This window comes from Eptatretus burgeri, chromosome 1 (assembly GCF_056783735.1).
Source record: "Eptatretus burgeri isolate ZD-2024b chromosome 1, Ebu_testis_v1, whole genome shotgun sequence".
NCBI lineage: Eukaryota > Metazoa > Chordata > Myxini > Myxiniformes > Myxinidae > Eptatretus > Eptatretus burgeri.
This window is the reverse complement of record NC_140961.1, coordinates 93,894,212-93,919,396: the sequence shown is the minus strand read 5'-3', so window position 1 is coordinate 93,919,396 and position 25,185 is coordinate 93,894,212. Positions and strand designations below refer to the sequence as shown.

The 25,185-nt window shown below is 44.5% G+C and overlaps 1 protein-coding gene across 2 annotated transcripts in view; it reads right to left on the bottom strand.

The window, feature by feature from the left end:
- LOC147034978 (myoferlin-like) overlaps positions 1-25,185 on the bottom strand; it is a 424,490-nt gene that overhangs the window by 227,031 nt on the left and 172,274 nt on the right. For both annotated transcript variants that reach the window (XM_085891822.1, XM_085891829.1), the window contains 4 exons: positions 17,411-17,523; positions 14,064-14,177; positions 10,277-10,454; positions 239-363 (listed from right to left, as the gene is read on the bottom strand). In XM_085891822.1, the coding sequence (XP_085747948.1) occupies positions 239-363; positions 10,277-10,454; positions 14,064-14,177; positions 17,411-17,523 (530 nt within the window). The remainder of the gene's footprint in view (positions 1-238; positions 364-10,276; positions 10,455-14,063; positions 14,178-17,410; positions 17,524-25,185) is intronic.

Genomic DNA, 25,185 nt, shown 5'->3' with positions numbered 1-25,185 from the left:
AGGCACAATCATTTCCTGTCACCTGCCCCCGAAAAACCACCCCTGCAATAATTTCTTCCCTGAATAATCCCACCCAACCCAACACTGGCTTGCAGGTTACTGTGTTTCTTCTCCTCTTCCCTGTCCTCCTTTTCTATTCGTTAATTCCTTTGGTTGTGTTGTCAAAACGTGGCCTCATTGCTGCACTTTCATGAAGTTGCCTTTATTCGATGATCTTAAATTAAAAGGAAAGTCTTACCAAGTGATCTCGGATGTAAATCAACTGGTTGAGGGCTTGCATCCTGTGGTTGATGTCCTCCCAAAAACAGCTCATTGACACAACAGGCTTGACATCCTCCCATGGAAGGTAGTAGTAGTGGCATCCTGTCACATTAAAACGAGAAAAATAAAAGCGTTTGGTCCCTGTTTTTCCTGAAAACAATAGCCTCGGCTTTCTTAGCTTTCTTAGCTTGAGCGAGCTTAACTAAAAATCTTTTGGCTGAAAACAATGAGCTTCTTTTTATTTTAGGAATGGACAAAAAGATCCAAAGTGACTCTGTCAGAATAATACTACTATTAATATTAACTAGTACGTGCCTGTAAAAAAATAAAAAATAAAAATAATAATAATAATAATCATAATAAATAAATAAATAAACCACAGGCCGTTTCTTCGCTCTCACGTGCCCGTACGTGCGTGACCCGGAAGTTCAATATTATTCGCAGTTACGATTATTTGCAATTTATTTTTAATACCCAATTATTCAATTAGCGCCAACGTATTTTACCTTTTCGCAATGTCGTGGCAAGGAAAAACAAAAAGAGAAGAGAAGAGAGAGAAAAAATTTACTTCCTGGTTCGGAGCATACCAGCACTCTGATGTTCCCGAAATTTATACACCGTCTAATATGAAAACGATCATAACTTGGGCCATTGTGTTTATCGATAAATGCGCATAAGAAATCGAGAAATTATTAGAATACACGAAGTCATCACTCTCCGGAAGCCCGTACGTTGTAACCCGTAATGGGGAACGTGGCTGTGCTTCCCTTCCCCATCGGCCAGGCCCACGCAACAACGTGTCTTCCCATTGGTTGGTAAATAAATGACCATAATTTGGGAAGCACTTATCCAATTAATATCAAACCTTGAAAAGGCACATCCCCAGGTCCCCAGCAATATATCTGGCAAGTTTCAATTAGATCGGACCAGAGGTTGTCGAGAAACAGCGGTCTCACACACGCGCACGCACGCACGCACGCACGCACGCACGCACGCACGCACGCACGCACGCACGCACGCACGCACACACACACACACACACACACACACACACACACACACACACACACACACACACACACTGCTGGAATTATAGATAGATAATAAGAATAATAATCCATAATAATAAATGGAAGTGTGCGTCAGTCATTCCACCTGTGTGTGTGTGTTTTTTGGTTCAGATTCTTCCAAAAGCACTAAATTTGGCCCATATGTTGCCCATCCAATACTTTTTCGATTTTAGACGGGTGCCAAGACAGGCGCCCCCCGGGGCCGCCATATTGGTGAAATCCAATTATGGACGCCATCCGGGTTTGAGGTCAATCGTAGTTAAAAAAAATCAAAAGGGTTAGAATCATGAATAATGCCACTTTTTAGGGGTTTGCAGCGTCAGGGAATCTGATTATGATCTCATTTTGATTGTTTCAGGTCATGATCACCCCATTTTGGGTTCAAAGGTCAAAGATCAAAAGTGGTACTACTAAAAATTCAAAAAAAATTATTCAGGAACAATTTTTATGAAAATACTTTGGGAATAACATCTGCTGACAAAATGCCGCAATGTACACTCAGGACATATCAGTGGAACTCGTCCAGTGAGAAGTTGCCCTGAGCTTTACTATCTATATTATCCACATCGTGGGTGGTGAAGACCTTGAGACGGCTGTTGGTGGGTACCACCACCCCATCCTGAGCATGGCGAGCACACACCGCATGCGCAACCTCTCGCTTCACTTCCATGATGCGATTGTATGATACCGCGATACCCTGTTCTTGGTCAATCCCAATCTGTTTTTTGTGCCGAGCATGTCTGTGCAGCTTGAAGCTATGATACAGGGGAAAGAGGGTTTCTCGCTCCTCGTGCCATACTGCAGACGACTTGACTGCGTGGTACGTACCCCTACTTGTATTGTCGATGAGCAGTTGTGAGATATTGCATGCGATCTTCTCCCGCGCATCCAGATCGGCGTCGCCACCGATCTTCTCACGTCCACGAAGAGCTGACAGGCCCCTGAGAACTACGGTGAAGAAACTCATCTCCTCGTTGACTGGAGCCATGAGGCAGTTAAGGGGGAAGGAGCCGTCAAAAGGCTCCTGACTCTGTAGACAAAACTTGTGCATCATCACCGCAGCCCGCTGAACCTAAGTGCGTCCTGTTGACCAATCTGAGACCTGTACGTCTTGTCCAGCTCATCAACCACCTTCAGTTTGTGATATGTAAATATCCTTCCTGCCTTCATTCTCCTTGGAAAACTCAGACCATTCAGGTAGGAGGTCGAGAAGGTGATCCTTGTATCGAGTTGAGTGTGGCTCTTTTTTGTCTCGGCATGGGAGACTTTGATCACTCATAAGCTTTTGATACATCTCACATAGCTCTTGAGAGCCTAAATATGGTGGTGTCCGAATGTTCAATCAGGGCTACAATTTGAGTACAGATGATGGGATCGAAGGGCGGAGGCGCGGGACCCACCGATTCTAGTCGCTCGGCAGCGCGAGCAGAGTCTCGCAAACGTACATAACACTGATGGTGATAATAGGCATCAGCTGCATGTACATCAGATGCTACGGCAACCAGTCTGCCAAGTAAATGAAAGTTTTTGTTCGTCTTCACCCAACTCCTTAGATTGGCATTGACGACATCGTTTACTACCTTGTGGAGGTTGGCCTGGTTCTCCCCCTCACAGATGACACAATACTTGACATTGGCTGGAGGCTGAAATTCCCCAGATGACCTGATTTTTTGGGGGGACTATTCTGAGAGCCGGCTTCTTTGTCTAGCTTCTCTCTCGCTCGTTTGACAAGAGAACTACTACAATAATTCCTGCAAGTTTTGTGATACCAAGCCTTATGTGATTTAAGAGTTGCTGCATTACCCGAGCCGTCATTCAACTGACTAATCGTGACATTGATACCAGAAGGAAGATTATTGGCATTGATAGCATTGAAGTCTTTGAGATCTCTTTCAAGTGATACAAGTCCCTCCTCCTTCGGAGTTTGCAAGTCTTCTCCAGTTTTGTCCGATTGACAAAGACAACAGAGTAAGCAATTCATAATTTCGGTAGAGGACATAGTTCGACACTCATATCATGTAGGCTCGTCGTCACGATGAACTTTCGTCTCGTCAAAACGGCGACACAATAGCAGGCTGAGTCGCACGTTCCGGATCCACTCCTGAACACGCAAGAACAGGGATAGGATAGTCTCGTGAGATAGGGGAGACGTCACAGCTCCGAATGGCATCATGCACCACCGCTGCTGCTGGACACGTCGACGCTCACAGATTTGGTATTATCTTAAAAATGAAACAAAGTTTATGACATTACGAGTCAAAATTAAAAACATTCGAAATTAAAAACATTCAAAATTAAAAACATTCAAGTCTTATTTTCTAAATGATTAACAGGTTCTTTTGATTGATAACCCAGGAAGGCCATGGAGGCCGTATGCAGGCCATTTTTGAAATGACGCCCCAAAAACGCCGGGTTTGACCCCAAAATGACCTTAAGGGTGACCTTGAGTGGTGACCTTGACCTCAAATCGTTGAAATAAAATCAGAATCAGATATCCCAACCCCGAAAACCCCTAAAAAGTGGTATTATTCATGATTCTAGCCCTTTTGTTTTTTTTTTAACTATGATTGACCTCTAACCCGGATGGCGGCCATAATTGGATTTCACCAATATGGCAGCCCCGGGGGGTGCCCATCTTTGCGCCCATCTAAAATCGAAAAAGTATGGCATGGGCGACATATGGGCCAAATTTGGTGATTTTGGAAGAATCTGAACCAAACAGTCCCTACAATGACCGAACATCCTTGACTATTGATTGATTAAGTAGTTTGAGAAAAGAACATCATTGAAGGTTTTCCTTAAATCCAAGATGGCCACCATACCACATGACTGATGATGTCATAGTTTACAAACTTTTTTTCCCACATGTGAAGTAGATCATATATATCAAGTTTTGCATCGATCGGTTCTGTGGTTCTGGAGAAGAAGATTGTGAAAGGTCTTCCTTAAATCCAAGATGGCCGCCAAAATGGTTGACCAATCAAAAAGGTCGACACTGTCTGCACACCTTCTAAACATGTCTGCAAAGTTTCAGGATCACCGGTTTCACCATTTTTAAGAAAATTGAGTTGCAAAATCTCGCGGAAGAAAAAAAATAGTCGTCATAAAAAATAAATATATAATAATAGAAAATCACAACAATAAGGATAAGGCTTCCAAAATTCATTGGAAACCTTAATAATAATACTAAGAACGAGAAGCATGCTTTACAACAGTTCTGCGGAAGCATGCGCAGTTACGCGGGGGCACAAGCCACCCCATTTTGATTGAACCCTACTTTGATCAACACGTGACCCATGCTATTGTGAGAGGGGGTGTATTATCACCTTTCTGGTTTTATTTTATTTTCACTGGAACTTATGACGTATCTGTTCACATTATAAAAGCCCGCTTTTTTTCCTATTCTGCATCGGGGAAGAAAGCACCATTTTCAAGCATTGAGCTGGTGATCCATGTGTGCTTGGAATGATTGCATACTTTGCCGTCATCTCCTGTGAGTATTCCTTGTATAATCCCCATTAAAGTGTGTAGAAGCTGTAGAAGCAAACAGTAGTAATTTGTAACAGTGATGCACGTTTTGGGGCTCAGCATTGAATGTTGGACTACTTGTAATTTGCGATGTTATTTGGTTGTTAATTTAAAGTAGAGAAATAGAAAAGAAATGTTTTATTTATTTTAGTGGACCATCCGGTTATGTTTGCATGAGTTAATTACCTCCACCACTAAAGGTGAAGGAGATTGCGTTTTCACCCCTCTCTGTCTCTGTCTTTGTCTATCTGTTTGTGTACAGGATATCTCAAAAAGTTGTGGACGGAGCTGGATGAAATATTGTGGACAGGTTCGGTGTGTGACAAGGATGAACTGATGAGATTTTGGTGAAGATCCGGATCCAGATGTGACTAATAGAATTTTTTCAGTGATTCTTCATATTGAAAGATAGAGCTAAACTAATATAGAGTTGGATTGTTGTGGACAATATATAAAAAGTTGTGAACGATCCTTGGTGGACAGGTTGGGTGCGTGGCAAGGAAGAATTGATTCAATTTTGGTGAAGATCTGAATCCGAATCTGGATATGAGAATTATTCAACTTTTTAAGTGATTCTTCACCATTGAGAGATAGGGCCAAAAACGATATATAGCAGATATCTCAAAAATGTATTGGCCCGAGATGTTCTCGTGGATCAGGCATTGTGGGGTGGAGGTATGTGTGGTGTAGCCTGCGGGCATGCAGGGCGGGGCATGATGATGGGAGGAGGGGTCGTTGTGGTCATCGTATCTGCAAGGAATATAAGGTGTGCGCGCCGCCTGAGGCGTCGTAGTAATGCTGGAGTCGCCCGGCTCGTGAATGTGCTGAATACGCAATAAAGGAGAGCCACGGGCAAAGTACGCCCGCGCTCGCGCTTGTGCACCACAGCCCGGCTCGACTGTTCCCCCGCATCGTGTCTGCCTGCTAAGCATCTTCTATCAGTACACCACAGTTGGCTGACGAGGATCTTCGGATCGGCGTGTGCAGGGCGGCAAATAACCCGTGCAGTTCCAGGCTACGGAGCCAAGGGTCTCGCCAGCACGAGCATGGCAGAAGGTCGGGGCACGGCGCACGGGCGCGTACCCGTGTTCGGGGGAGATGAATTTGAGTTGTTTTCTGAACAGTTAGGTTGCTACTTTCGCGCGAATGATGTAGATGATGCAGAGAAACGCAAGGCGATCTTGCTCGCCTCGCTATCAACGGAGCACTACCGGCTGCTGAGTGATTTGGTGGCTCCAAATAAGCCCAGTGATGACGGGCTATCATTTCAGGACTTCATGGCGAAAATGAAGACCCACTTGGCGCCAGAGAAGTCATTGCATCTCGCGCGGTTCCAGTTCGATCACCTCGCTAAGGGTGGCGAGGAGCGCGTTGCAGACTTCGTAGCATGGGTGAAGCATTCGGCTGTGCCTTGCAAGTTCACGACAGAGGAGCGTCCGGCACGGCTCAGAGATCGTTTTATTTCTGGTCTGCGAGACGCAAAGATGGTAGCAGCCATCCTGCGGTTGACCGACATCACATTCGATTCGGCAGTCGGGACTGCTTCGTCTGTCGAGCAGACACTCACGGATGTCCGCACCATTGCTGGCCAGGACGTAATGAGTAGCTCCAGCTGGGGCATGTCGGCTGATTCCGAGGTCCATGCGGTGACCGTGCAAGTGCCGCAGGTCGCGCAGCCCGGAGTCCGCGCGATGACTCAAGTGCCGCAGGTTGCACGCGCGCCTGGCGGTGCGGGACGAGGGCGCGCACCGCAGCACGGTCGCACCGGGAGCGAAGTGGCTTTCCAGGGGTGCTGGAGGTGTGGGGGTCCGCACCTGCGACAAATGTGCCCGTATAAGAACACCGTGTGTTTGCATTGTCACAAGGTGGGACATTTGAAGCGTGTGTGTCGGATGGCGGGGGCCTCCGTTGGGGTCTTGGATGACGAGGTGCGGGAGGACCCCAGTGACCTGGAGATCGGCCTGCAACCGGGGCATGGCGATGCCGGCGGGCCGGAGCAGGAGATGCAACCACGGTTGAGTCTGTTTTCCGTTGGTTCGGAGATGACGACGCCGTTCACGGTGGAGGTCGAAGTGAATGGCGAGCCGACCGTGTTTTGCGTGGACACCGGGGCTGCGGTGTCGGTCATGGGTGAGCAGGCGGCTCGTGGTCTTCGCGGTATTCGCCTGGTCAAGACGGCCTTGTCGCTGTACACGTACACCGGTGAAGCGATTGCACCGCTTGCGAGGGCCGACGTCTCAGTGCGCTACCGAGGTCGACGCGCCCGGCTCTCGGTGTTCGTGTTGCGAGGGGAGGGGCCCGCCCTTTTGGGTCGGGACTGGCTGGCGCATCTCGGGCTGGATCTCCGGTTCGTACCTCCAGGTGTGCCAGTGCTCTCGTCGATGCCTTCGTCGAGTACCGAGGGCGAGGTTCTGGCGGCGGGAGCCGCGTCGATGCAACGGGAGCGGCCGTTCGTTGCTGCCTGCGGCGGTGATGTACGGTTCGGGAGCGGCGAGAGCCGTATCAGCTCTCGCGATGAGTTCCCGCGCTTCGGCAGCGTTCGTGAGGCAATGCGCGCCGGTGTTGTTCGAGCAGCTTCAACAGGTTGCGGTGAGCCTGTGGCGTTAAAGGGAGTCGCGAGTCACAACATCGAGTCGACAACCAAGAAACGGACTCGTGATGTGGGTTGTGGGTTGCTTTTCATTGCATATGTGTTTTTCCTTGCTCTAGTGATGCAGTTTAACGTTGTTGAAATAAATGCCAGCAGTTCCCGTGTGAGAGTGGGTTTGGCGGAGATCAATCAATGGGATTTGTATTATGATCAATGTGATGTGGTGGCTTTGGGAGCGGTGGTGGCGAATAAAAAGGTTGGGTTGGCCTTCCATTGTCCCGGGCCGCGGGTAGTTGCTTTGTCATGTGCTGGGATTTTATCAAAAGAACGCGCTGTACGGAAAAATGAGTTTGCAATAGTTCAAATGATGTTCGTAGTGATTTATAACGAGCCTATGATTGAAGTGTGGTTTAAATGGAATTGCTTTCGTCTAACTGCCGTGTGGGTCTCGGAGATCGACTCGGAGCCAAGACTGGTGCGCTGGTCGGCGTTACCCCCACCTCTGGTTGCGGGCGCAGCTCTCTGTGTTCGCTCAAGGCCGTTTAGACGGGCGTTGGCGTCTCAACTGATTGTGGTGCGTGAGTTGTTTTGGAGCATTGAGTGCGTCCAGCCAGCGGCGCTGTTCAGCGCCCCCATCCAAGGTCAATCGAGGCTGGCGCTGGCGCCGCGGCTTCCAGACAGCGGGCTTCCGGCCTCAGAATGTTTATCGGCGTCAGGTCTGCCTGAGGAAAGTGGGCCGGAGGCGTTTGATGGTGCCCGGGGAGGTTTGCTCGGGAGATCGCCACGGCCTCGCCGGGGGCCATGTCAGCATGAGCCGCCTGGGGGCGTTTCTGCTGTGTAGGGCTGCTGTGCTTTTCGCCTTGCTGCTTCATTTCGGTAACGCGGCCAGAGTTTGGGGGGGGGGGCTGTGTGCACCTCCGTCTTCGGAACCTGGCGTGGCAGCTCCATTAGCTCGCTTTCACGCATTATATGATGTGATGTGCTGTTATACTGCGCTGTTTTCATTTTTTGTGCCTTGTCTACTATTATACCGTAGTCCTTCGTGCTGTTTATGCTTATTATGATGGTGATCATTTAATAATCATAGTTTTAGGAGGGAGGAGTGTGGTGTAGCCTGCGGGCATGCAGGGCGGGGCATGATGATGGGAGGAGGGGTCGTTGTGGTCATCGTATCTGCAAGGAATATAAGGTGTGCGCGCCGCCTGAGGCGTCGTAGTAATGCTGGAGTCGCCCGGCTCGTGAGTGTGCTGAATACGCAATAAAGGAGAGCCACGGGCAAAGTACGCCCGCGCTCGCGCTTGTGCACCACAGCCCGGCTCGACTGTTCCCCCGCATCGTGTCTGTCTGCTAAGCATCTTCTATCAGTACACCACAGTATGCACTCCACTGTGTGCCCTTCTAGTTTACCTTGTTTTATAGCTAATCTCATGGAGGTTCCTGGGTGGGCTCACTACATCCCTAACCAGTTGTATCTAGTTGTCCTGCTGCGCCCTGGGGGTGACTTTTACATGGATCAAGTACGTGCACCCAATGTAAGATTATTGGCCACATGTGATTCTCAGGACTAATATTTACCACAAGTCATTAGTTGTAATGTGTGTCATTCATTATGTTGCTATCGTTCAAGTTACTCGGAGAGCGGAGTGTAATCTCTCTGAGGCTAACTCAAGATACAAGGTGGACCAATGTGGCATTACACTTATGTGATATATTCACCTGTGCTACTATATTGATATACTAGTTGTAATACTGGTGTATTATGAATGTGGCAAGACTGAATATTTGGATTGGTTACGCTTCCCCTGGTTTGCAATGTTATAGTCCTGCACTTACATGATATACTCACCTGTGCTATAATAATGATGCAGTTGTAATACTGGTGTATTGAGTTGTTTTCTCATTGATGTTTGCAGAAATTGATTCATGTATGATTCAGGCATGCCAATAAACCACACAGAGAGAACCTCAAGCTCAACCTCAGACTCCTTGTTGTTTAATACCAACCCATGAAGGAGTACTGACAGGGAGTGGCTCTTCGCCATTTACAATATCATTGGTATCAAACTTGTTTTCTCCATAGTTTGTTTTCTCCATGATAGGATCACATATTTAAAGTTTTGCATGAATTGGAAAAGGATTAATTTTCTATCCAATATGGTTGCATGAGTTCCTGAACAAGGAACTTCAATGCAGTCGGAGGCCATAAGGCCCACAAAGTCTGCACAACATCAATGGCTGCCAACTTTTGGTGGTTTATCTGTTCTTTGTCCTTTTTAAATGCTGTGCATCAAGCAAGGAAGCAGCACATCACATTTTTAAAGTCTTTGTGGTATGACTCAGCCAGTGTTCGAACCACCGACCCTCTAACCGTTATGCCACCCAGTCTGGTACTTGCCTTCTTCCACTTAGTATTACTATAGACTATAAGACTAAGTTTATCTTGGTCATCAAGAAACCACTTTCATGTGTCAGAAAAATGCGGTGTCTATCTTTTTTTGTCCCATGCAGGCACATTGATCTCTATTTTTATTCATGGACAATGAAATTACACATGTGGGTTTTTTTGTTTTGCTGCTCTGCCTTCATTGTTATTTCATTTTCCAATATTTTTATTTTCAGCACATGTATTAAAATTCGAAACACATCATGATGGATAATCGTTTACCAACACTTTAAATTAAAAAAAAAACAAATAAAAATAAATAAATCAGCATACACCACTCCACCTTTCATCAGGAAAAGTAAAGGTCTAATTTGAACCACTGAGACATCTGTAATGAGTATTCACAAATATCAAAAGCAAAAGCAATTCAGGAGGATAACTCACCATCGAAGACAACACGGCTGAATTGTGTTACAGATGCCATGGGCTTGCAGGTCGTATCAAATATATTGCCATAATTGCCAATGGAGACCTCAAACTGCAGAATTTCCTCTGCACTCTGCATCATTGTGGCTGAATAGAAGGTTGTAAATAGGAAATACTTTCGATGACGCAAATATTTCTGAGGAAGAAAAAAAAATAACCAACATGTAAATATCTATACATTACTAAAACTCTTATGTTTATATGTATGTATGTATGTATGTATGTATGTTCCTGAAATACGGCCAAAACAGTGCACAATAGCGCAAAAATTTTAGGGCCACCTTACTCACCATTCGCCTGTGGTGTGCAGTATCAAGTTTCGTTCAAATCGGGCAACGAAAAAATAACATTAAAAAATCAATTCCCGATTCGGTCAAGTACTCTTCGGGAGAATTTGAACAATGCAAACAACCTTAGTGGTATAGTTCGCTGGAGCTATCATTTTTTTTTTCTTCAAATGATTTATTTTAAAATCTAAAACATTTAGTATCGACAAAGAATGATATATTTTTAAGCATAAAATAAACATCGCCATTTTGATCTAATACATCCATATTCATTAATAAACAAGTGGTGCCAGGCAAAACAAATCCCGGCCATTTAAGGCATAAAGTTATTTTGGGGATCAAATTTAAATTTGATACATCCTCAACCTGAATGTTGATTATAAGGAATATTTTAGTCTTTGTTTGAAGTTAATTAAACCATTTTTAATGAAGTTATGACCGTAAAATGATTTTGGCCTTTCAAGGCCACGTAAGGTCAAAGGTCATGGTGTCAAATGAAAGCCAATAAACAATATAAACTTAAGATATACTTGGCCACGAGTTCACAGCTAACCGTGTACATACTATAAATAATAATTTCACTTTCACAGTTACAATATCTTCTTCTTCTTCTTCTTTCGGCTGCTCCCTTTAGGGGTCGCCACAGCGGATCATCCGTATGATCCGCATAGTGATTTGGCACATGTTTTACGCCGGATACCCTTCCTGACGCAACCCTGGTCGCCTCTTACGACACAGGGATATGGTACACCTATTTTAACCGGGGGTATACACCGGCCCAGTATACTGGTACTCATTTCGCCGACCTCGGAAGGATGACAGGCTGAGTCAACCCCCTGGTGTATTAATAAAGTGGCCCAACGGGGCTTGAACTCAGGACCTTTCGGATCCCAAGCCGCTGCCCTAACCACTGCGCCAACACCAGGCATTCACAGTTACAATATATACAGTCCATATTATAGGTATGTACTATATGTAATATAGTATTGAGAACGGTTTGTTATTTGTGTTTGTTAATAAATAATGAAATATTCTTTCAATTTATATTCTGTGTTATGTTTATTTGTTCAACAAGAATATTAAATAACAAATAAATGAAAACGTTCTGATCGTAAAACGATTTTGACTCAAAACTTTCATTGCCCACCTGTGAATAAAATTTGACAGTGTCTGAGCCAGCCGTTTTCCCGTAAAGTCGTATTTTCGTAACCATGTTTTAGTTTTAATGGAAAATTTGTAATTTTGACCGATGACAATGACCCCCAAAACTTCGGACCCTACTAATCATCACAAATATGCATTTTTCACTGTGGGATTGTCAGGATTTTAAGTCACAAATAGAATAAGGTTCACGATAAGCTTAGTTTGAAGTAAATCGGATCATTTTTGACGAAGTGATGAGCGAAAAACGATTTTGACCTTTTCGTGACCTGACCTTGACCTTTGACCGAATTGTACCCAAAAGTTAATGGGGTCATCCGAGGTTCATTACCCACCTGTGGATACAATTTGACAGTGTTTGAGCCAGCCGTTTTCCCGTAAAGTTGTATTTTCGTAACCATGTTTTAGTTTTAATGGAAAATTTGTAATTTTGACCGATGACCATGACCCCCAAAACTTTGGACCCTACCGATGTTCTCAAATATGCATTTTTCACTATAGGAATGGGTAGGATTGTAAGTGACAAATAGAATATGGTTCACTATAAGCTTAGTTTGAAGTAAATCAGATCATTTTTGACGAAGTTATGAGCGAAAAACGATTTTGATCTTTTCGTGACCTTGACCTTGACCTTTGATCCAATTGGACCGAAAAGTTAATGGGGTCGTCCAAGGTTCATTGCCCACCTGTGGATTAAATTTGATAATGTTTGCGAAAGCCGTTTTGCTGTAAAGTTGCTAACAGACAGACAGACAAACAAACAGACAAACAAACCGGACGGTTACAATATCCCGCTCCCTCCCTCCGTGGGGGGGGGGGGGGCGGATAAAAAATTGTGTTTAGAAGATTACGCACAATAATTTCTTCGACTTTCTTTTCTCCGTTTTTTTCACATTGACTCACAATATCAAGTGAAGTTCAAATCGGGCAAAGAAAAAAATTATTAAAAATCAATTCCCGATTCAGTCAAGTCCTCTTCGGGATTATTTGATCAATGCAAACAACCTCAGTGGTTTCGTACAGTGGAGCTATCTTTTTTTTTAATGATTTTTTTTATCAACCGCTGTGACAACAGGAACCCATTAGGGAGAGGCTTAATTCGTCTTCTTCGTGAAGAAATTAGGTTGGAAACCACAATGCTCGAGATAACTGATGATATAAAGCTTTTACAAATTACGTGACCATTGAAAAACGAATTTTTGGGGGTCGTGGTCTATGCCAATGGTACGGACCAGATATTTCCCCTCATCTGCCAACATTCTCCCAACCACTTCATCATTTAAAAATGTTTCAACACAATCAAAAGCCTTGACTTCTCCATCTATGCATATTGTTTTTTGAATTCAGCACTCCTCTGTCTGCTTTAGCTACCTGTTTTGTTGACTTATGAAAGTACGTCCTGTGATATTTGATTACTATTCACTATTTCACGTCAACAATATTGGATCCCGATCACATAAGATGTAATTTTGTGCTCTGAGCTCTTCTTGACATTTTAAACTTATTTTTAGGAATTTTATTATTTTCTTCTCCCAAAATCACATATAATTTATCACGGAGGATGAACTTGCATTCACAATTTATTGTAATAATTATCATGTCCCCAAAAAAATGACATCATTTCGTAGTCTAATAACACAGCTAATTCTCGCTCAAATGATCTCAAATTTTAACAAAATGTGTAAAAACTAACGAAGTTGAATGTTTAATTCATATCTCAATGAGAATCTACCAGGAAGATGGATTGGGCGTGCCAGTGATAATGACAATGTGCTGTTGAAATGGCCACCACGTTCACCTGACTTGACACCTTGTGATTTTTTTCTATGGGGCTATGTGAAAGGACTGGTCTATATCCCCCCTCTTCCTACAAGCCCAGAGGAACTTAAGCGGAGAATCACTGAGACGCTAGAGAACGTTATGCAAGACATGCTACAGCGTGTTTTTGGCAGGAGCTGGACCACCGACTTGACATGCGTCATGTCACAGGTGGTGCGCATATTGAACATTTGTGAAGTTTTGAGAAAATGGTTATAAAATCTACATCCCTCTGAATCTCTTGTTCGAATTTTGATAAAGAAAACTTTTATTGTTCAACATGAAGCCTATTTACTTTCGTTTGCCTGGGACATGTAGTTACTTAGATATTCAAGTTTCAAATGATGTCATATTTTTTAGGGACACCCTGTATATATCTTTTTCACTTCCCAAATGTCCTTCATTTTCATGTGCATATCTGTTAAAAGATTTGAACGCAGTCATGGATACGAATTGGTATTGCTATATTTGATTATTACCTGCATTCTCACAAGTTCTGCTCTTGGGATATCTTCGATATCAGTGTCAGAACTTTCTTTTGTGCGAGTTAGAAACTCCAGCATAATGCGACCTCTGTAAGCCATGCCATCACCCTGTGATCAAAGCACAAAAATAGAGTATTTAGAAGCATACATCACTCGCAGACCATTTTGCACATTAAGTGGTTCAAGACAAAACAGGAAAAACATGTGAATGAGGGAAATTTTCCTTTACAAGTTATAAAGGAAATCCCAAAAAGCCCTTTCAATCACTTTAATGCACATTTCCAACAAGCCCTTTTTCTTATTTTCATGGTGTCAATGCACCTGGGTGCCCAAAACATATTGACCCTGTTTGACAGATGCATTCTTGAGCTGTAAAGTGTTAATTCAATTTCATACATTTGTGCAAGTTATCAGTTCAAGTCATGAAATGTTCTGGCTCTTTCTTCCTTCACACCTTAACCACACCCTTCTTTTATGATATTCTGAACTCCACAAGCACACTGGTACTCATGTGTAATGAGTGATGGTGTATACAACATGGCGAACATGACAACTGATCAGGTAAACCCATTGTATATAGTCCCGAGAGAAAGTCTACAATCCCCCTTTCAAAATTTTCACCTTTTGTTGCCTTATAGGCTGGAATTAAATTACATTAAATCAGACTTTTTCCACCTTTATTTACAATTTTTTCCACCTTTTCCCACCAGAGTAATGTGAAGCGAACTCCCACTGCTGAGAGACAACCTTGCTGTTTGTTCCTTGAAGTAGCCATGTGGCCCAAGAGGACTCACACATTGAGTAGCCACATGATTCCACCAACATGTTGTGGCAGATGAGCTGAAATTGACTAGTAAGGGCCAAAAAGACGTGCTTTTTGTTCAAATGCAGGCCACATGTGCCAAAGGACTCGACTTAAAAAGGGGGCATATCAATTCGAACACTTTGCAGAGATCAACATGGGCTGCAAGCAGCCCCTGCCGAAACTCTCGTTTGCTTTCGGTTAGGACCCGAAGCGCAAGGATACGGTCAATCATTGACCTCTTTGGTGTAAAGTATGACTGTTCTTGGCTCTGGTGCTCAAGCAGATGGTGGCAAACTCAATCAAGTATTATCTGAGCAAAGACCGTGCATGGCACTGAGAGGAGCGTCACCCCTCGGTATTTTTTGCAGTCCTGGAGATCACCCTTCCCTTTCCAGAGAGGAACAACAAGGCCCCTCTTCCAGTTAGTTGGGATGTTGCCTGTATTCCAGGCAGAGCACAGAACGACATGCACCGACATGAGTACAGCATTTCCACCATGCTTGAGAAGTTCAGCAATAATGCCACAGATCCCTGGAGCTTTATCCCTTTCAACCAGTTCACCGCAGCCTGTGTTTCCACAAGCAATGGTGGACCACAGTTGATTGGATGGTCAGCAATAGGGATAGTAACACCCTGACATCCAACTCAACAGCTGGTGGATCAGCCTGGAACAGCCGCTCAAAGTAACCGACACAGCGTGCCTTCACTTCGGACTCCTCTGTCAAGAGCCCACCACCCTCCGCTCTCACTGCAGTACACCGAGGCATGGGCTTGGAGGAACGCAATGCACAACTTCCCCTGCAAGCAGGACGAGAATCACTTGACCGCAAGTGATGCTCTACCCCCTCACAGATTCCTCGCACATAGGCCTCATTGACCACTCTCAGCACACGTACATTTTTTATCCTCAACTCCCGAAACAGCTCAGCGCTGACATAAAGCCTGCCCCTGCAACTCTGATCAATGGTATCCAGTGTCCCTCGAGAGAAAATTATTCTTTGCCCTATTGTGAGTTCCAAGATATCCACCGGCAACATCAAGGATGGTGGTCTTGAAGGCACTCCACAACTCTTCAGGATTCCACAAAGTAACCAGAATGCACAAATCACCACTCGTCCTGTTTGCAAACTCCTCAGCTTCCCTCTCATCATTGAGGTTGCCAACATCCAGCCTCGGCTGGGATGGTACCATTCTCCTGGATTTAAGCTGAAACTTCAGAGTTGCTACAACAAGCTGGTGGTCAGTATTGAGGAACTGAGCACTCCGGTAGACCCTGCAGTCTGGATGATCCTCCAGCGACCATCAATGAGCACATGTTCCAACTCCTTAGCCACACCGCTAGCGATAGAATACCAAGTCCTGCGATGAGCTTGTGGGTGCTGAGACCATGACTTCTTGCAAAGTCAAGGAACTTGGTGCTATTCTGGTTCACTGTTCCAGACCCATGAGGACCAACACATGTCTCATAACCAGGATTTTGAAGCCCCTCCCTGAATGGGGGAAGCCCATCCCTGAACAGACAGACACACTGGAGGAGAGTATTACGGTGTTGATGATGGACCCTTCATTCCCCTTGCAACTCTGGTTGAGATTGGATAACTAAAGACCAAATGCATTGACCAAAGAGAGACACCAAATTGTGTAGCTATACAAATATGATGATGATGATTATGATGATGATTTAATGACATCAGCCCTCAAGTGTTGTCATCGAACACTCTCACGTACCCGTCCGCATGTACTTTTGATTTATAAGCTATAATCAGTTAGAATTGAGTATATTCGGACAGTGTGGCATTGATGTAAACTATATTCCCCAAAAGCATAGAATGTATTTGTATTTCACACACCGAGTAATTAATTTCTCTTTCCAAATTTTCAGAAATGTATTGAATAAATTGCAAGGAAAAATGCTTTGTAATACTTTGTGAGGACACATACTTTTTGTTTTTCAACCAAGAGTAGGGGGTCAGGAGTGGAATCGATATGTTACACTGCCCTCCAAAACGTGGGGGGGGGGGGACATGCTCCTCCCCAAACCCTCACTGTTCGACAACCAAGACAGACAAGTCCCCAACTCAACGTCCATCTGATGGATGAGGCCCATATTGGTGTATCGCCTTGCCTGGCAAATACCAAGGCGACAGTTTATAGCTGGGCTGAGATTGAACAACAGTCAAGATAGCATAGAGGCAAGTGCACATACTTCTAGGTAACCTGCTAACCCCACCCCCTCCCCCAAACCCCAATCCATCCATTGAGACCATACTCTGTGCAGAGCATTGGTGCTGCCTCAGCAGTCTTCTTGGCTATTGGGCACAATCCTGGACGGGTCGCCACTCCGACACAGTATACCAGCAAGCTGGCACTCAATTTGCCGACCTCGGAAGGATGACAGGCAGAGTCAACCCCACCTGGCATTACTTCAACAGCCGAGTAATTCAACAGCAGCCAAGTCAACTCCCCCCCCCCCAAAAAAAAAAATCTATATTTAATATCAAAAAAACATGAATGCATGTTTAAAATGTTTACTAACCTGTCCCTCATTTAGGTAGGAATACCTGTCATAGAGTACAGGCTCACGGAGACTTCCATACATATTCAAGTAGCAGGGACCAAATTTTGGCAAAAAACCAACTGCATCATTTCCTGCAAGACAAGGCAAAATGTAATGGATACACACAAATATATATATATATATATATATATATATATATATATATATACATTATACATATGCCTTACGCGCGCGCACACACACACACACACACACACACACACACACACACACACACACACACACACACACACACACACACACACACACACACACACACACACACACACACACACACACACACACACACACACACACACAATCAAAAAAAACAAAAAACAAAACACCCCCCTTTCAAAATTTTCACTTTTTGTTGCCTTATCGCCTGGAATTAAATCGCATGAAATCAGACTTTTTCCACCTTTATTTACACATCGTAACCCACAACTACCAAGTGAAAACTAAGTCTACATATTTTAGAAAAATAATTAAAAATACAAAACTAGAATGTCTTCGTTGGATAAATGTCCACCCCCTCCCCCCCCTACCACCGAGTTAATCCTTAGTGGAAGCAAATCTGACAGCAATTGCAGCTGGGGTCTGTTGGAATAGGTCTCCACCAACTTTGCACACCTTCAATTGGACAATATTTGCCCAGTCTTATTTACAAACTAGTCATGCTTGGTCAAGTTGCATGAGGATCGTTGATGGACAGCAATCTTCAAATCATGCCACAGATTTTGGATTGGATTTAGGTCGGGGCTCTGACTGGACGACTCAGACATTTTGTTTTCTTTGTATACCAAGTCGAGGCTCTGGAAGAGCTAATACACATAAACATACAAGGTAGTAGACAAGAGTGGCAGGAGAGGAAAGCACAAAATAATGAGGAACAGAGACAATAGGATGTCGGTGGAAGGCAGAGGGATGGGGTGGGGTACATGGGGAAAACAAGACGGGACTACAGGGACTTTAAGGAAGGAAAATATGGAATTTGAAGGAGGTGAATTTGGGATGGATTAATGGGCATAATAAACATCAGGATTTGGGATGGGGAAATACATGAGATGGTAGTGAACAGCTGTTTTGAAGGACTGGAGTGAGGAGTGGGAATGAAGAGAGTGTGGGAGTTTGTTCCAAAGGCAGGAAATTAAGAGGAATGAAAAAGAAGGTGAGCAGTGATTCTTTGTTTTGGCAGTTTCACCAGAATGGGGGTTTTTGGTGGATCTTGAGGGCCCTGAGGAAATGTAAGGGGGACAAATCACAGACAAAACAGGAAGGGCAAGACAGGATTGGAGACAATAGAAGACAGAAAGACCACCAGCCAACCTGTGAGAGAGTAAGAGACCCAAAGATTCAGCTTCAACGCAGGAGATACCAATGATCTTGAATGACTTGGTCTCCACAGCATAAAGTCGAGCGAGGTGTGAGGCAGGAGTACTCCATCAGACTGCACATGATTGTTGAGACTGTGGATGACTCAAGGGGATTGTTGAGAAAGTATATGGGGGGGGGGGGGTTCAGATGGTCCTTCCGGAGAGACATGGTGAAGGTGTGAAATTTGTCAGGATTGAAAGACATATTCCAAGTGTTTGACCAGCTTATGATTTTATCCAGGTCTGCAGAGTGTGAAGAGGCTGGAGCCTGCCGGACAGATGGATGAGAGATGCTATGGCAGAGGGTGGAGTAATCATCAGCAAAGAGATGAAGAGGATTTTTAGGGAATCCGAGAGATCATTGATGAAAACCAGAAAAAGCAAAAGGCCAAGAACACTGCCTTGAGGAACTCCAGCCTGGACAGGAAGAGGAGATGAAAGAAACACACTTTGACTGCGACAGGAGACGACGTCCATGAGTCATGAGTGAAGAGTGCTTTGGATACCATAAGAAGAGAGTTTGGTGAGCAATGCAGGATGACAGACAATAACGAATGCTCCATGTCTTGGGAGATGGCTGTGATCTCATGTTTGGCATTTGGGACCTCCACCCATTTTTGGGAAAGCAGAAGTAGTATGTCGAGGGTTGAGTGACCTGGTCTAAATCCAAATTGATGGTCGGAAATCAAGCCATTGGAGAAGAGGAAGGATTTGATGTCGGAAGTGATGGATTCCATAACCTTGCTGATGGTTAGGAGAAGGATGATTGGTCTGCAGTTGCAGGGATCTGTTTTTGCACCATTTTTATGCAGGGCAGTAATGTTTGCTGATTTCCAAGCAGATGGAAGATAACCTTTAGAAAATGAGAGGGTGAATGGAATGGAGAGAGGGTGAGCAAGAGCAGCCAGGCAGATTTTTAGAACACATGGGCTGATGTCATCTGGACCAGTTGCAGAATCTGAGTCGAGGTTTGACAGCAAGCTCTCCACCTTGTCAGGAGAAAACGACACAGAGTCCAGGAAGAGCTGGGTGTGACTGGGTAAGGTGGATGTAAAAAGCGATGGGTTTGGGACACAAGATTTTGAAGCAAACACTGAGTTTAAGCATTCAGTCTTTTCATGTGCGGTGTCAGCTATGCGGCCATTTGAGGTAAGGGAGGGATGGAGGGGGAACATACACCAGAAACTGACTTATCTAGATGCTACCAGGATTTGGTGGAGGGAGTCAGGTTTGAGAGTTCAGACTTGAGAAGGGAAAGATGTTGTTTTCTGGCTCTCCTGTGGGTAGACACACACTTGTTCCGAGCTTTCTGCAAGGAACTGAGACTGCTTTTGATTGGATGAGGCTTCCATGATGTGAAGGCAAGTTGTTTCAGGCCAACTACCTTGCCACAACCTTCAGTTTACCATGGGCGGGAGGAGGGGAAGGACAACTGAAGACAAGATGGGATAAATCTGTGCATGAGAGAGAACAAATTTCTTTGAAAGAAGTCTCAGGATGAGTTTTTATCAGAGGAAGTAGAGATGGGAGACAAGTCTAGAATTTGATGGCTGCTTGAAGTCCCTGCCAGTCGGTCTGAGTGAAATGCCAGACTCGACGGCACTGAGGTGGTTCTCCAATAATAGCCAGAGATATGTATACTTTGACAAGCACATGGTCAGATGAACCAATTGGAGTGGAGGAACAGCAGCGGATGTTTTCAGGAAATTGGTCAAAATCAGATCCAGAAGAGATGGAGTACCGTTGGTTGAGATCCGGGTCGGGAAGTTTACAGATTGTGTCAGTCCCAATGAGTCACAGAAGTCTTTTGCTGAGGTGGCATGGCAGGTGAGAGAGGTACCCAGACCTAACCAACTGGCATGATGACAATTGAAGTCACACATATGAGGTAGAGAGAGAGAGTTGGGATGAGAAGGTAGACGGTCCATGTTTTCCGCAAGCGAGGTGCAAATGGAGTCATCTCAGTTTGGTGGATGGTACAACACACACATAATCATGAGGTTGGAGTGGAGGGGAAGCCGAAGCCAGAAGTATTCCTGGGGGTATAGGGGAGGGAGGGCAGTGCATGGTGAGTGAGGAATAGAGTCTTTGATGAAGAGAGCAATTCTGCCGCCAGGACGAGGCTCAGGTCTGTTATACCGGAGGAGGGAGTAACCATGGAGAGAAACTAAGGAGTCAGATATGTCTTGAAGGAGGAAAGTTTCTGTTAAGCTGATTATGTCTGGTTTGTCAGTGGCAACTTGAATGGAGTGATCAGTCAGGTTAGAGCGAAAGCCTTGGATGTTTGAGGTCCACACTGTTAAAGAAGAGGTCGGGGAGGAGGTTTTGTGTGCAGAGGAGGGGGAGGGTAGGACATGGGAGGAGGGGGGGTAGGAAAGGAGAGTTGTTGAAAGAGTGGGGGATTGCAGAAGAGCTTGGGGAGAGAGCAGGCTGAGGAGGCGAAAAGGCACGGTGGTGATGGGTTGAGTTGCAGTGGGAAGTAATAAGAGAGGGGGCAAAAAGCAGTTGAAGATTGGAGGAGGTGGAGTGATGAGATGGAAGAGAGAAGGTGGGGGAAGGAGGAAGCTTTTTGGATGTGAGGGGGGGCAACTTTGGGAAGGGGTAGTGAGGGGGGAGATTGGAGGGTGAAGGGTGAGAAGAGAGAATTGAGGGAGGAGGGTGAGGAGGGAGTTTTTGAGAAAGGTGAGAGGGATGCTTGGAGGTTGCTCGTGTGTGAGAGTGTGAAGGTTGCTTTGAGGGGGAGGGCAGCTGATGAAAGCAGGCATGGCCAAGGTGCAGGAGGGCAATGGGAGAGGTGGGGAGAGGGGTCGGATGAGACTTGTTAGAGGTATGGTGAAGATGGGAGTGGGCAGGGGGAGGGACAAGATTTGAGGAGTTGGGAAGAGGGGGGGTGCTGAGAGGAAGGAGGGAGCATGTATGGTGATGTGGTGATGAGTGTACTCATTGAGAGAGTGATATATCTGTTAGGTTAGAATGGAACTCACAGACGTTAGAATGCCACACACTTTGCAACAAGAGGAGAACAATTGACTTGATGTCTGAAATTTGGAGAATACATCACACCCACGTTATGGACCTTCACTGTGTGTGAGTGACAATGAAGAGGGTATTCATAAATGCTCCAAAATGCTCCAGGAGGGCTGACATATCTTGATTCAAGAAACTGGGATATTTCATCATGTGTGATGTCTACACGTTGGACAACTTCAACGTTGGCACAATCAGGATACATACTTGAACGAGAAGGACAGTCAGTGGAGTGCATACCTCTGCCACGTAATGTCTGATCCACGAGAACATATCAGGCCCAATACATTTTTGAAATATCATGCAATGTATCGTTTTTGGCCCGATCTCTAAATGATGAAGAATCACTTCAAAATTAAATAACTCTCGTATTCAGATCTGGATTCGGATCTTCACCAAAATCGAAGCATTTCGTCATGGTCACACACCCAACATGTCCACCAAGTTTCATCCGAATCCATCTCCAACATTTGGAGATATCGTGCGATATCATTTTTAGCCCTATCTCTCAATGATGAAGAATCGCTTTAAAAGTTCGAGTCATTGGATCCGGATCTTCACCAAAATCTAAACATTTTGTCCTTGTCTCACACCGAACCTGCCCACCAAATTTCATCCGGATCCGTGCACAACTTTGTGAGATATCCTGCACACAGACAAACAAACAAGCAGTCATAGACTGGTACTTACGAAATCGTCAACTTGACCTCTGACCTTGTCTAATAAAAGCTGTCTCTCGAGAAGGTAGCGACGCAAACCAGAAGTTTCTACAATGATTCTGTACCAAACCATCAAAAATCGTAGCGTCGACCGAAACAAAAATCTCCATTTCTCCACGCAATTATTTAATATTATTTTATCAAAGTCACAAAACCGTAATATTCGGCCATCCACCAACAATCTTCACATAATCCGACGGCTCAGCGAGTCAGGCATGCAACGATAACCTTTATTGGGATAAAAATGACTTTTAAACACCATCTTTATCGAAAACACCATCAGCGCGCACACGCAAAACCTTAACGTGACTCAACGACGCGTCTGCTCGAGCGCGCTGCACCACGTGACGACCCGTGACGCGTCGAGTGAAATATTTTTCATACAATCTTAAAACGTCTCCAAAACATCCGATTTTTACCAGAATTTCGACAACCGAGCTTTAAGCGTCCTCAGCGATCGCAAAAACAGAAGACAAAATTAAAATCGAAGTTAAAACGAACTCGTAACGTTGAGCGAAGCAAAACTACTCCATTTCTCCACATGAATTTACGGAATTATGTTTGACCTCACTGTGACCTTGACCTTTGACCGATTTTGACCAAAATATAATCAGCGCTAGCCATCACCCTCCTGAATCACATGGTGTAATTTGACATTGGTAGCTTCTTCCGTTCTCGAGTTATCGTGCCTACAAACAAACAAACAAACACACAAACAAACAAACACACAAACAAACAGAAACGGAAGTGATCAATATACTTACGAAATCTAAAGATTTCGTAAGTAACAAACAGAGAGGGTTGAAAACATCACCTCCTTCACCTTTGGTGGGCGGAGGTAATAAGTATTTGACACTCTTCACAGACGTGAAAGCTTCCAAGTTGGTGTGCACTTCAAAGAGAGGTAGTTATGGTGACACATCGGTCTTTCTTTTAGATACACAATAATGGCATTTTGTACAGGATCTACAAATGGACATAAGCTTAAGTTCCATAATGAGGGTGATGCATTTTCAAAACTTTGGTGTGTAAGCCCTTTTTGTGACATCTTTTTTTGCACTCACTTTTTCCTTGAACTTGTATGTTTTTAAACGTGGATTTTTCCACGGGTATCGCAAATATTATAAACTTTAAAATTCAGTTCTACAAGATGCCTTTCTCCAATCAAGATTTTTTTTCAGTTTAAAAAAGTTACAAGGTGCTATTAAAAATGACCCATGCAGCAGTGCAGATGGCAAATTTGAGGAGAGTTTGGCTTGGAGGTCACTGAGTCTGTAGAGAGGTGGCAAACATTAGAGCCTCGGTCAAAGCTGGGCCTCATCTCCAGCATTTGACCACCTGATGAAAGGAATGTGCACAGCCAAATCTTTTGTGACAACTCGAGTTAATCTGGGCGACAAGGGAAGCATTTTTGCTGTGTTGGACCTCTTGTATCACAACAGGGTGGTATACCATGTGCCAAAGGCCAAGACCAAGGCTTTATGAATAGGAATTCTAGTATACTTCACTGCAGAAATCATGAGCTGTCTCTCCTTCCTTCCATTTATTTATTATAGGGCGGGCAGGGAAGGATTACATTGAGAGAAGGAAGGGAAAAGGAGAGCAATAATAAGAGTTAAACTAAGCGTGTAAAGTGTTGGAGTGTGGGAAAAAAGTGAAAATGAGTTATGATGAGAGCGCATTAATGGAAAAAGGGCGAAGGGGATGCATGGAGACGGAGTACTCGAGGCTATTGCATCACAGCTGCGGAATAGGTGGTGGGATTTTCACATTTGTAAAGTAAAAGGAAGTGATTGAAATTTCTCTATGTTCACTGGATAAAACATAAGTGAAGTGATAAGTAATTACAGCTGTGGTCAAAATCACATAGTCAAGCATTGCAGATTCACGATCCACCCCTTCAGTTTGAATGTGATGATGGCAGCAGGCAGCAGCATCACAAGTACAGCAGGATGCCAGGCTGCATAAATGAATGATATATATCCAGGGAGATGTTTTTGACCTTCTATTTGATTTAGGGCCTCTGGTAATTGGTGAGAGAAGCAGCAGCATGTCCAAAGTGACGATAAAATGGAATCCAAAATGATTTTCAAAGATCAGATAGTTTCTGACAGAGATCAAGCTTTTTGAAAAGAGGAAAGACGACTTTTCTTTTAATTATGAATTAAGCTCCGTGGCCTATGGTTCAGAGGATCTATTTTGCACCCTTTTTCTGAACGAGAGTGACGCTGACCTCCAGGCAGATCGGAGGAAGTCAAAGTAGGACATGCTGAAAAGAGCAGACAGAAGAGAAAAAGAGCAGCAAAGCATGATTTGAGAACATGGCACTGATGCCATCTGGGCCCATCACTGGTGAAGTGTTAAGGATGGAAATCATTATTTTAATTCTCTGGGGTGTGAAACGAGGGGATAAAGGGAGGGTATGGTGTATTGGGTACATGAGATTTGGAGGCAAACATGTATACATGGTTAAATACTTGAGTACTTGCTGTGGACAAAGCACTGCCCTATAAAGGGGTTATTACATGATGTATTAAGCAGACAAATTTGTGAACTCTGTGAGAGATGAGAAACATATAAAAAGAGAATTTAGCACAGTTCTCTGGTATCACTACAATTGGGAAGGTTTCAG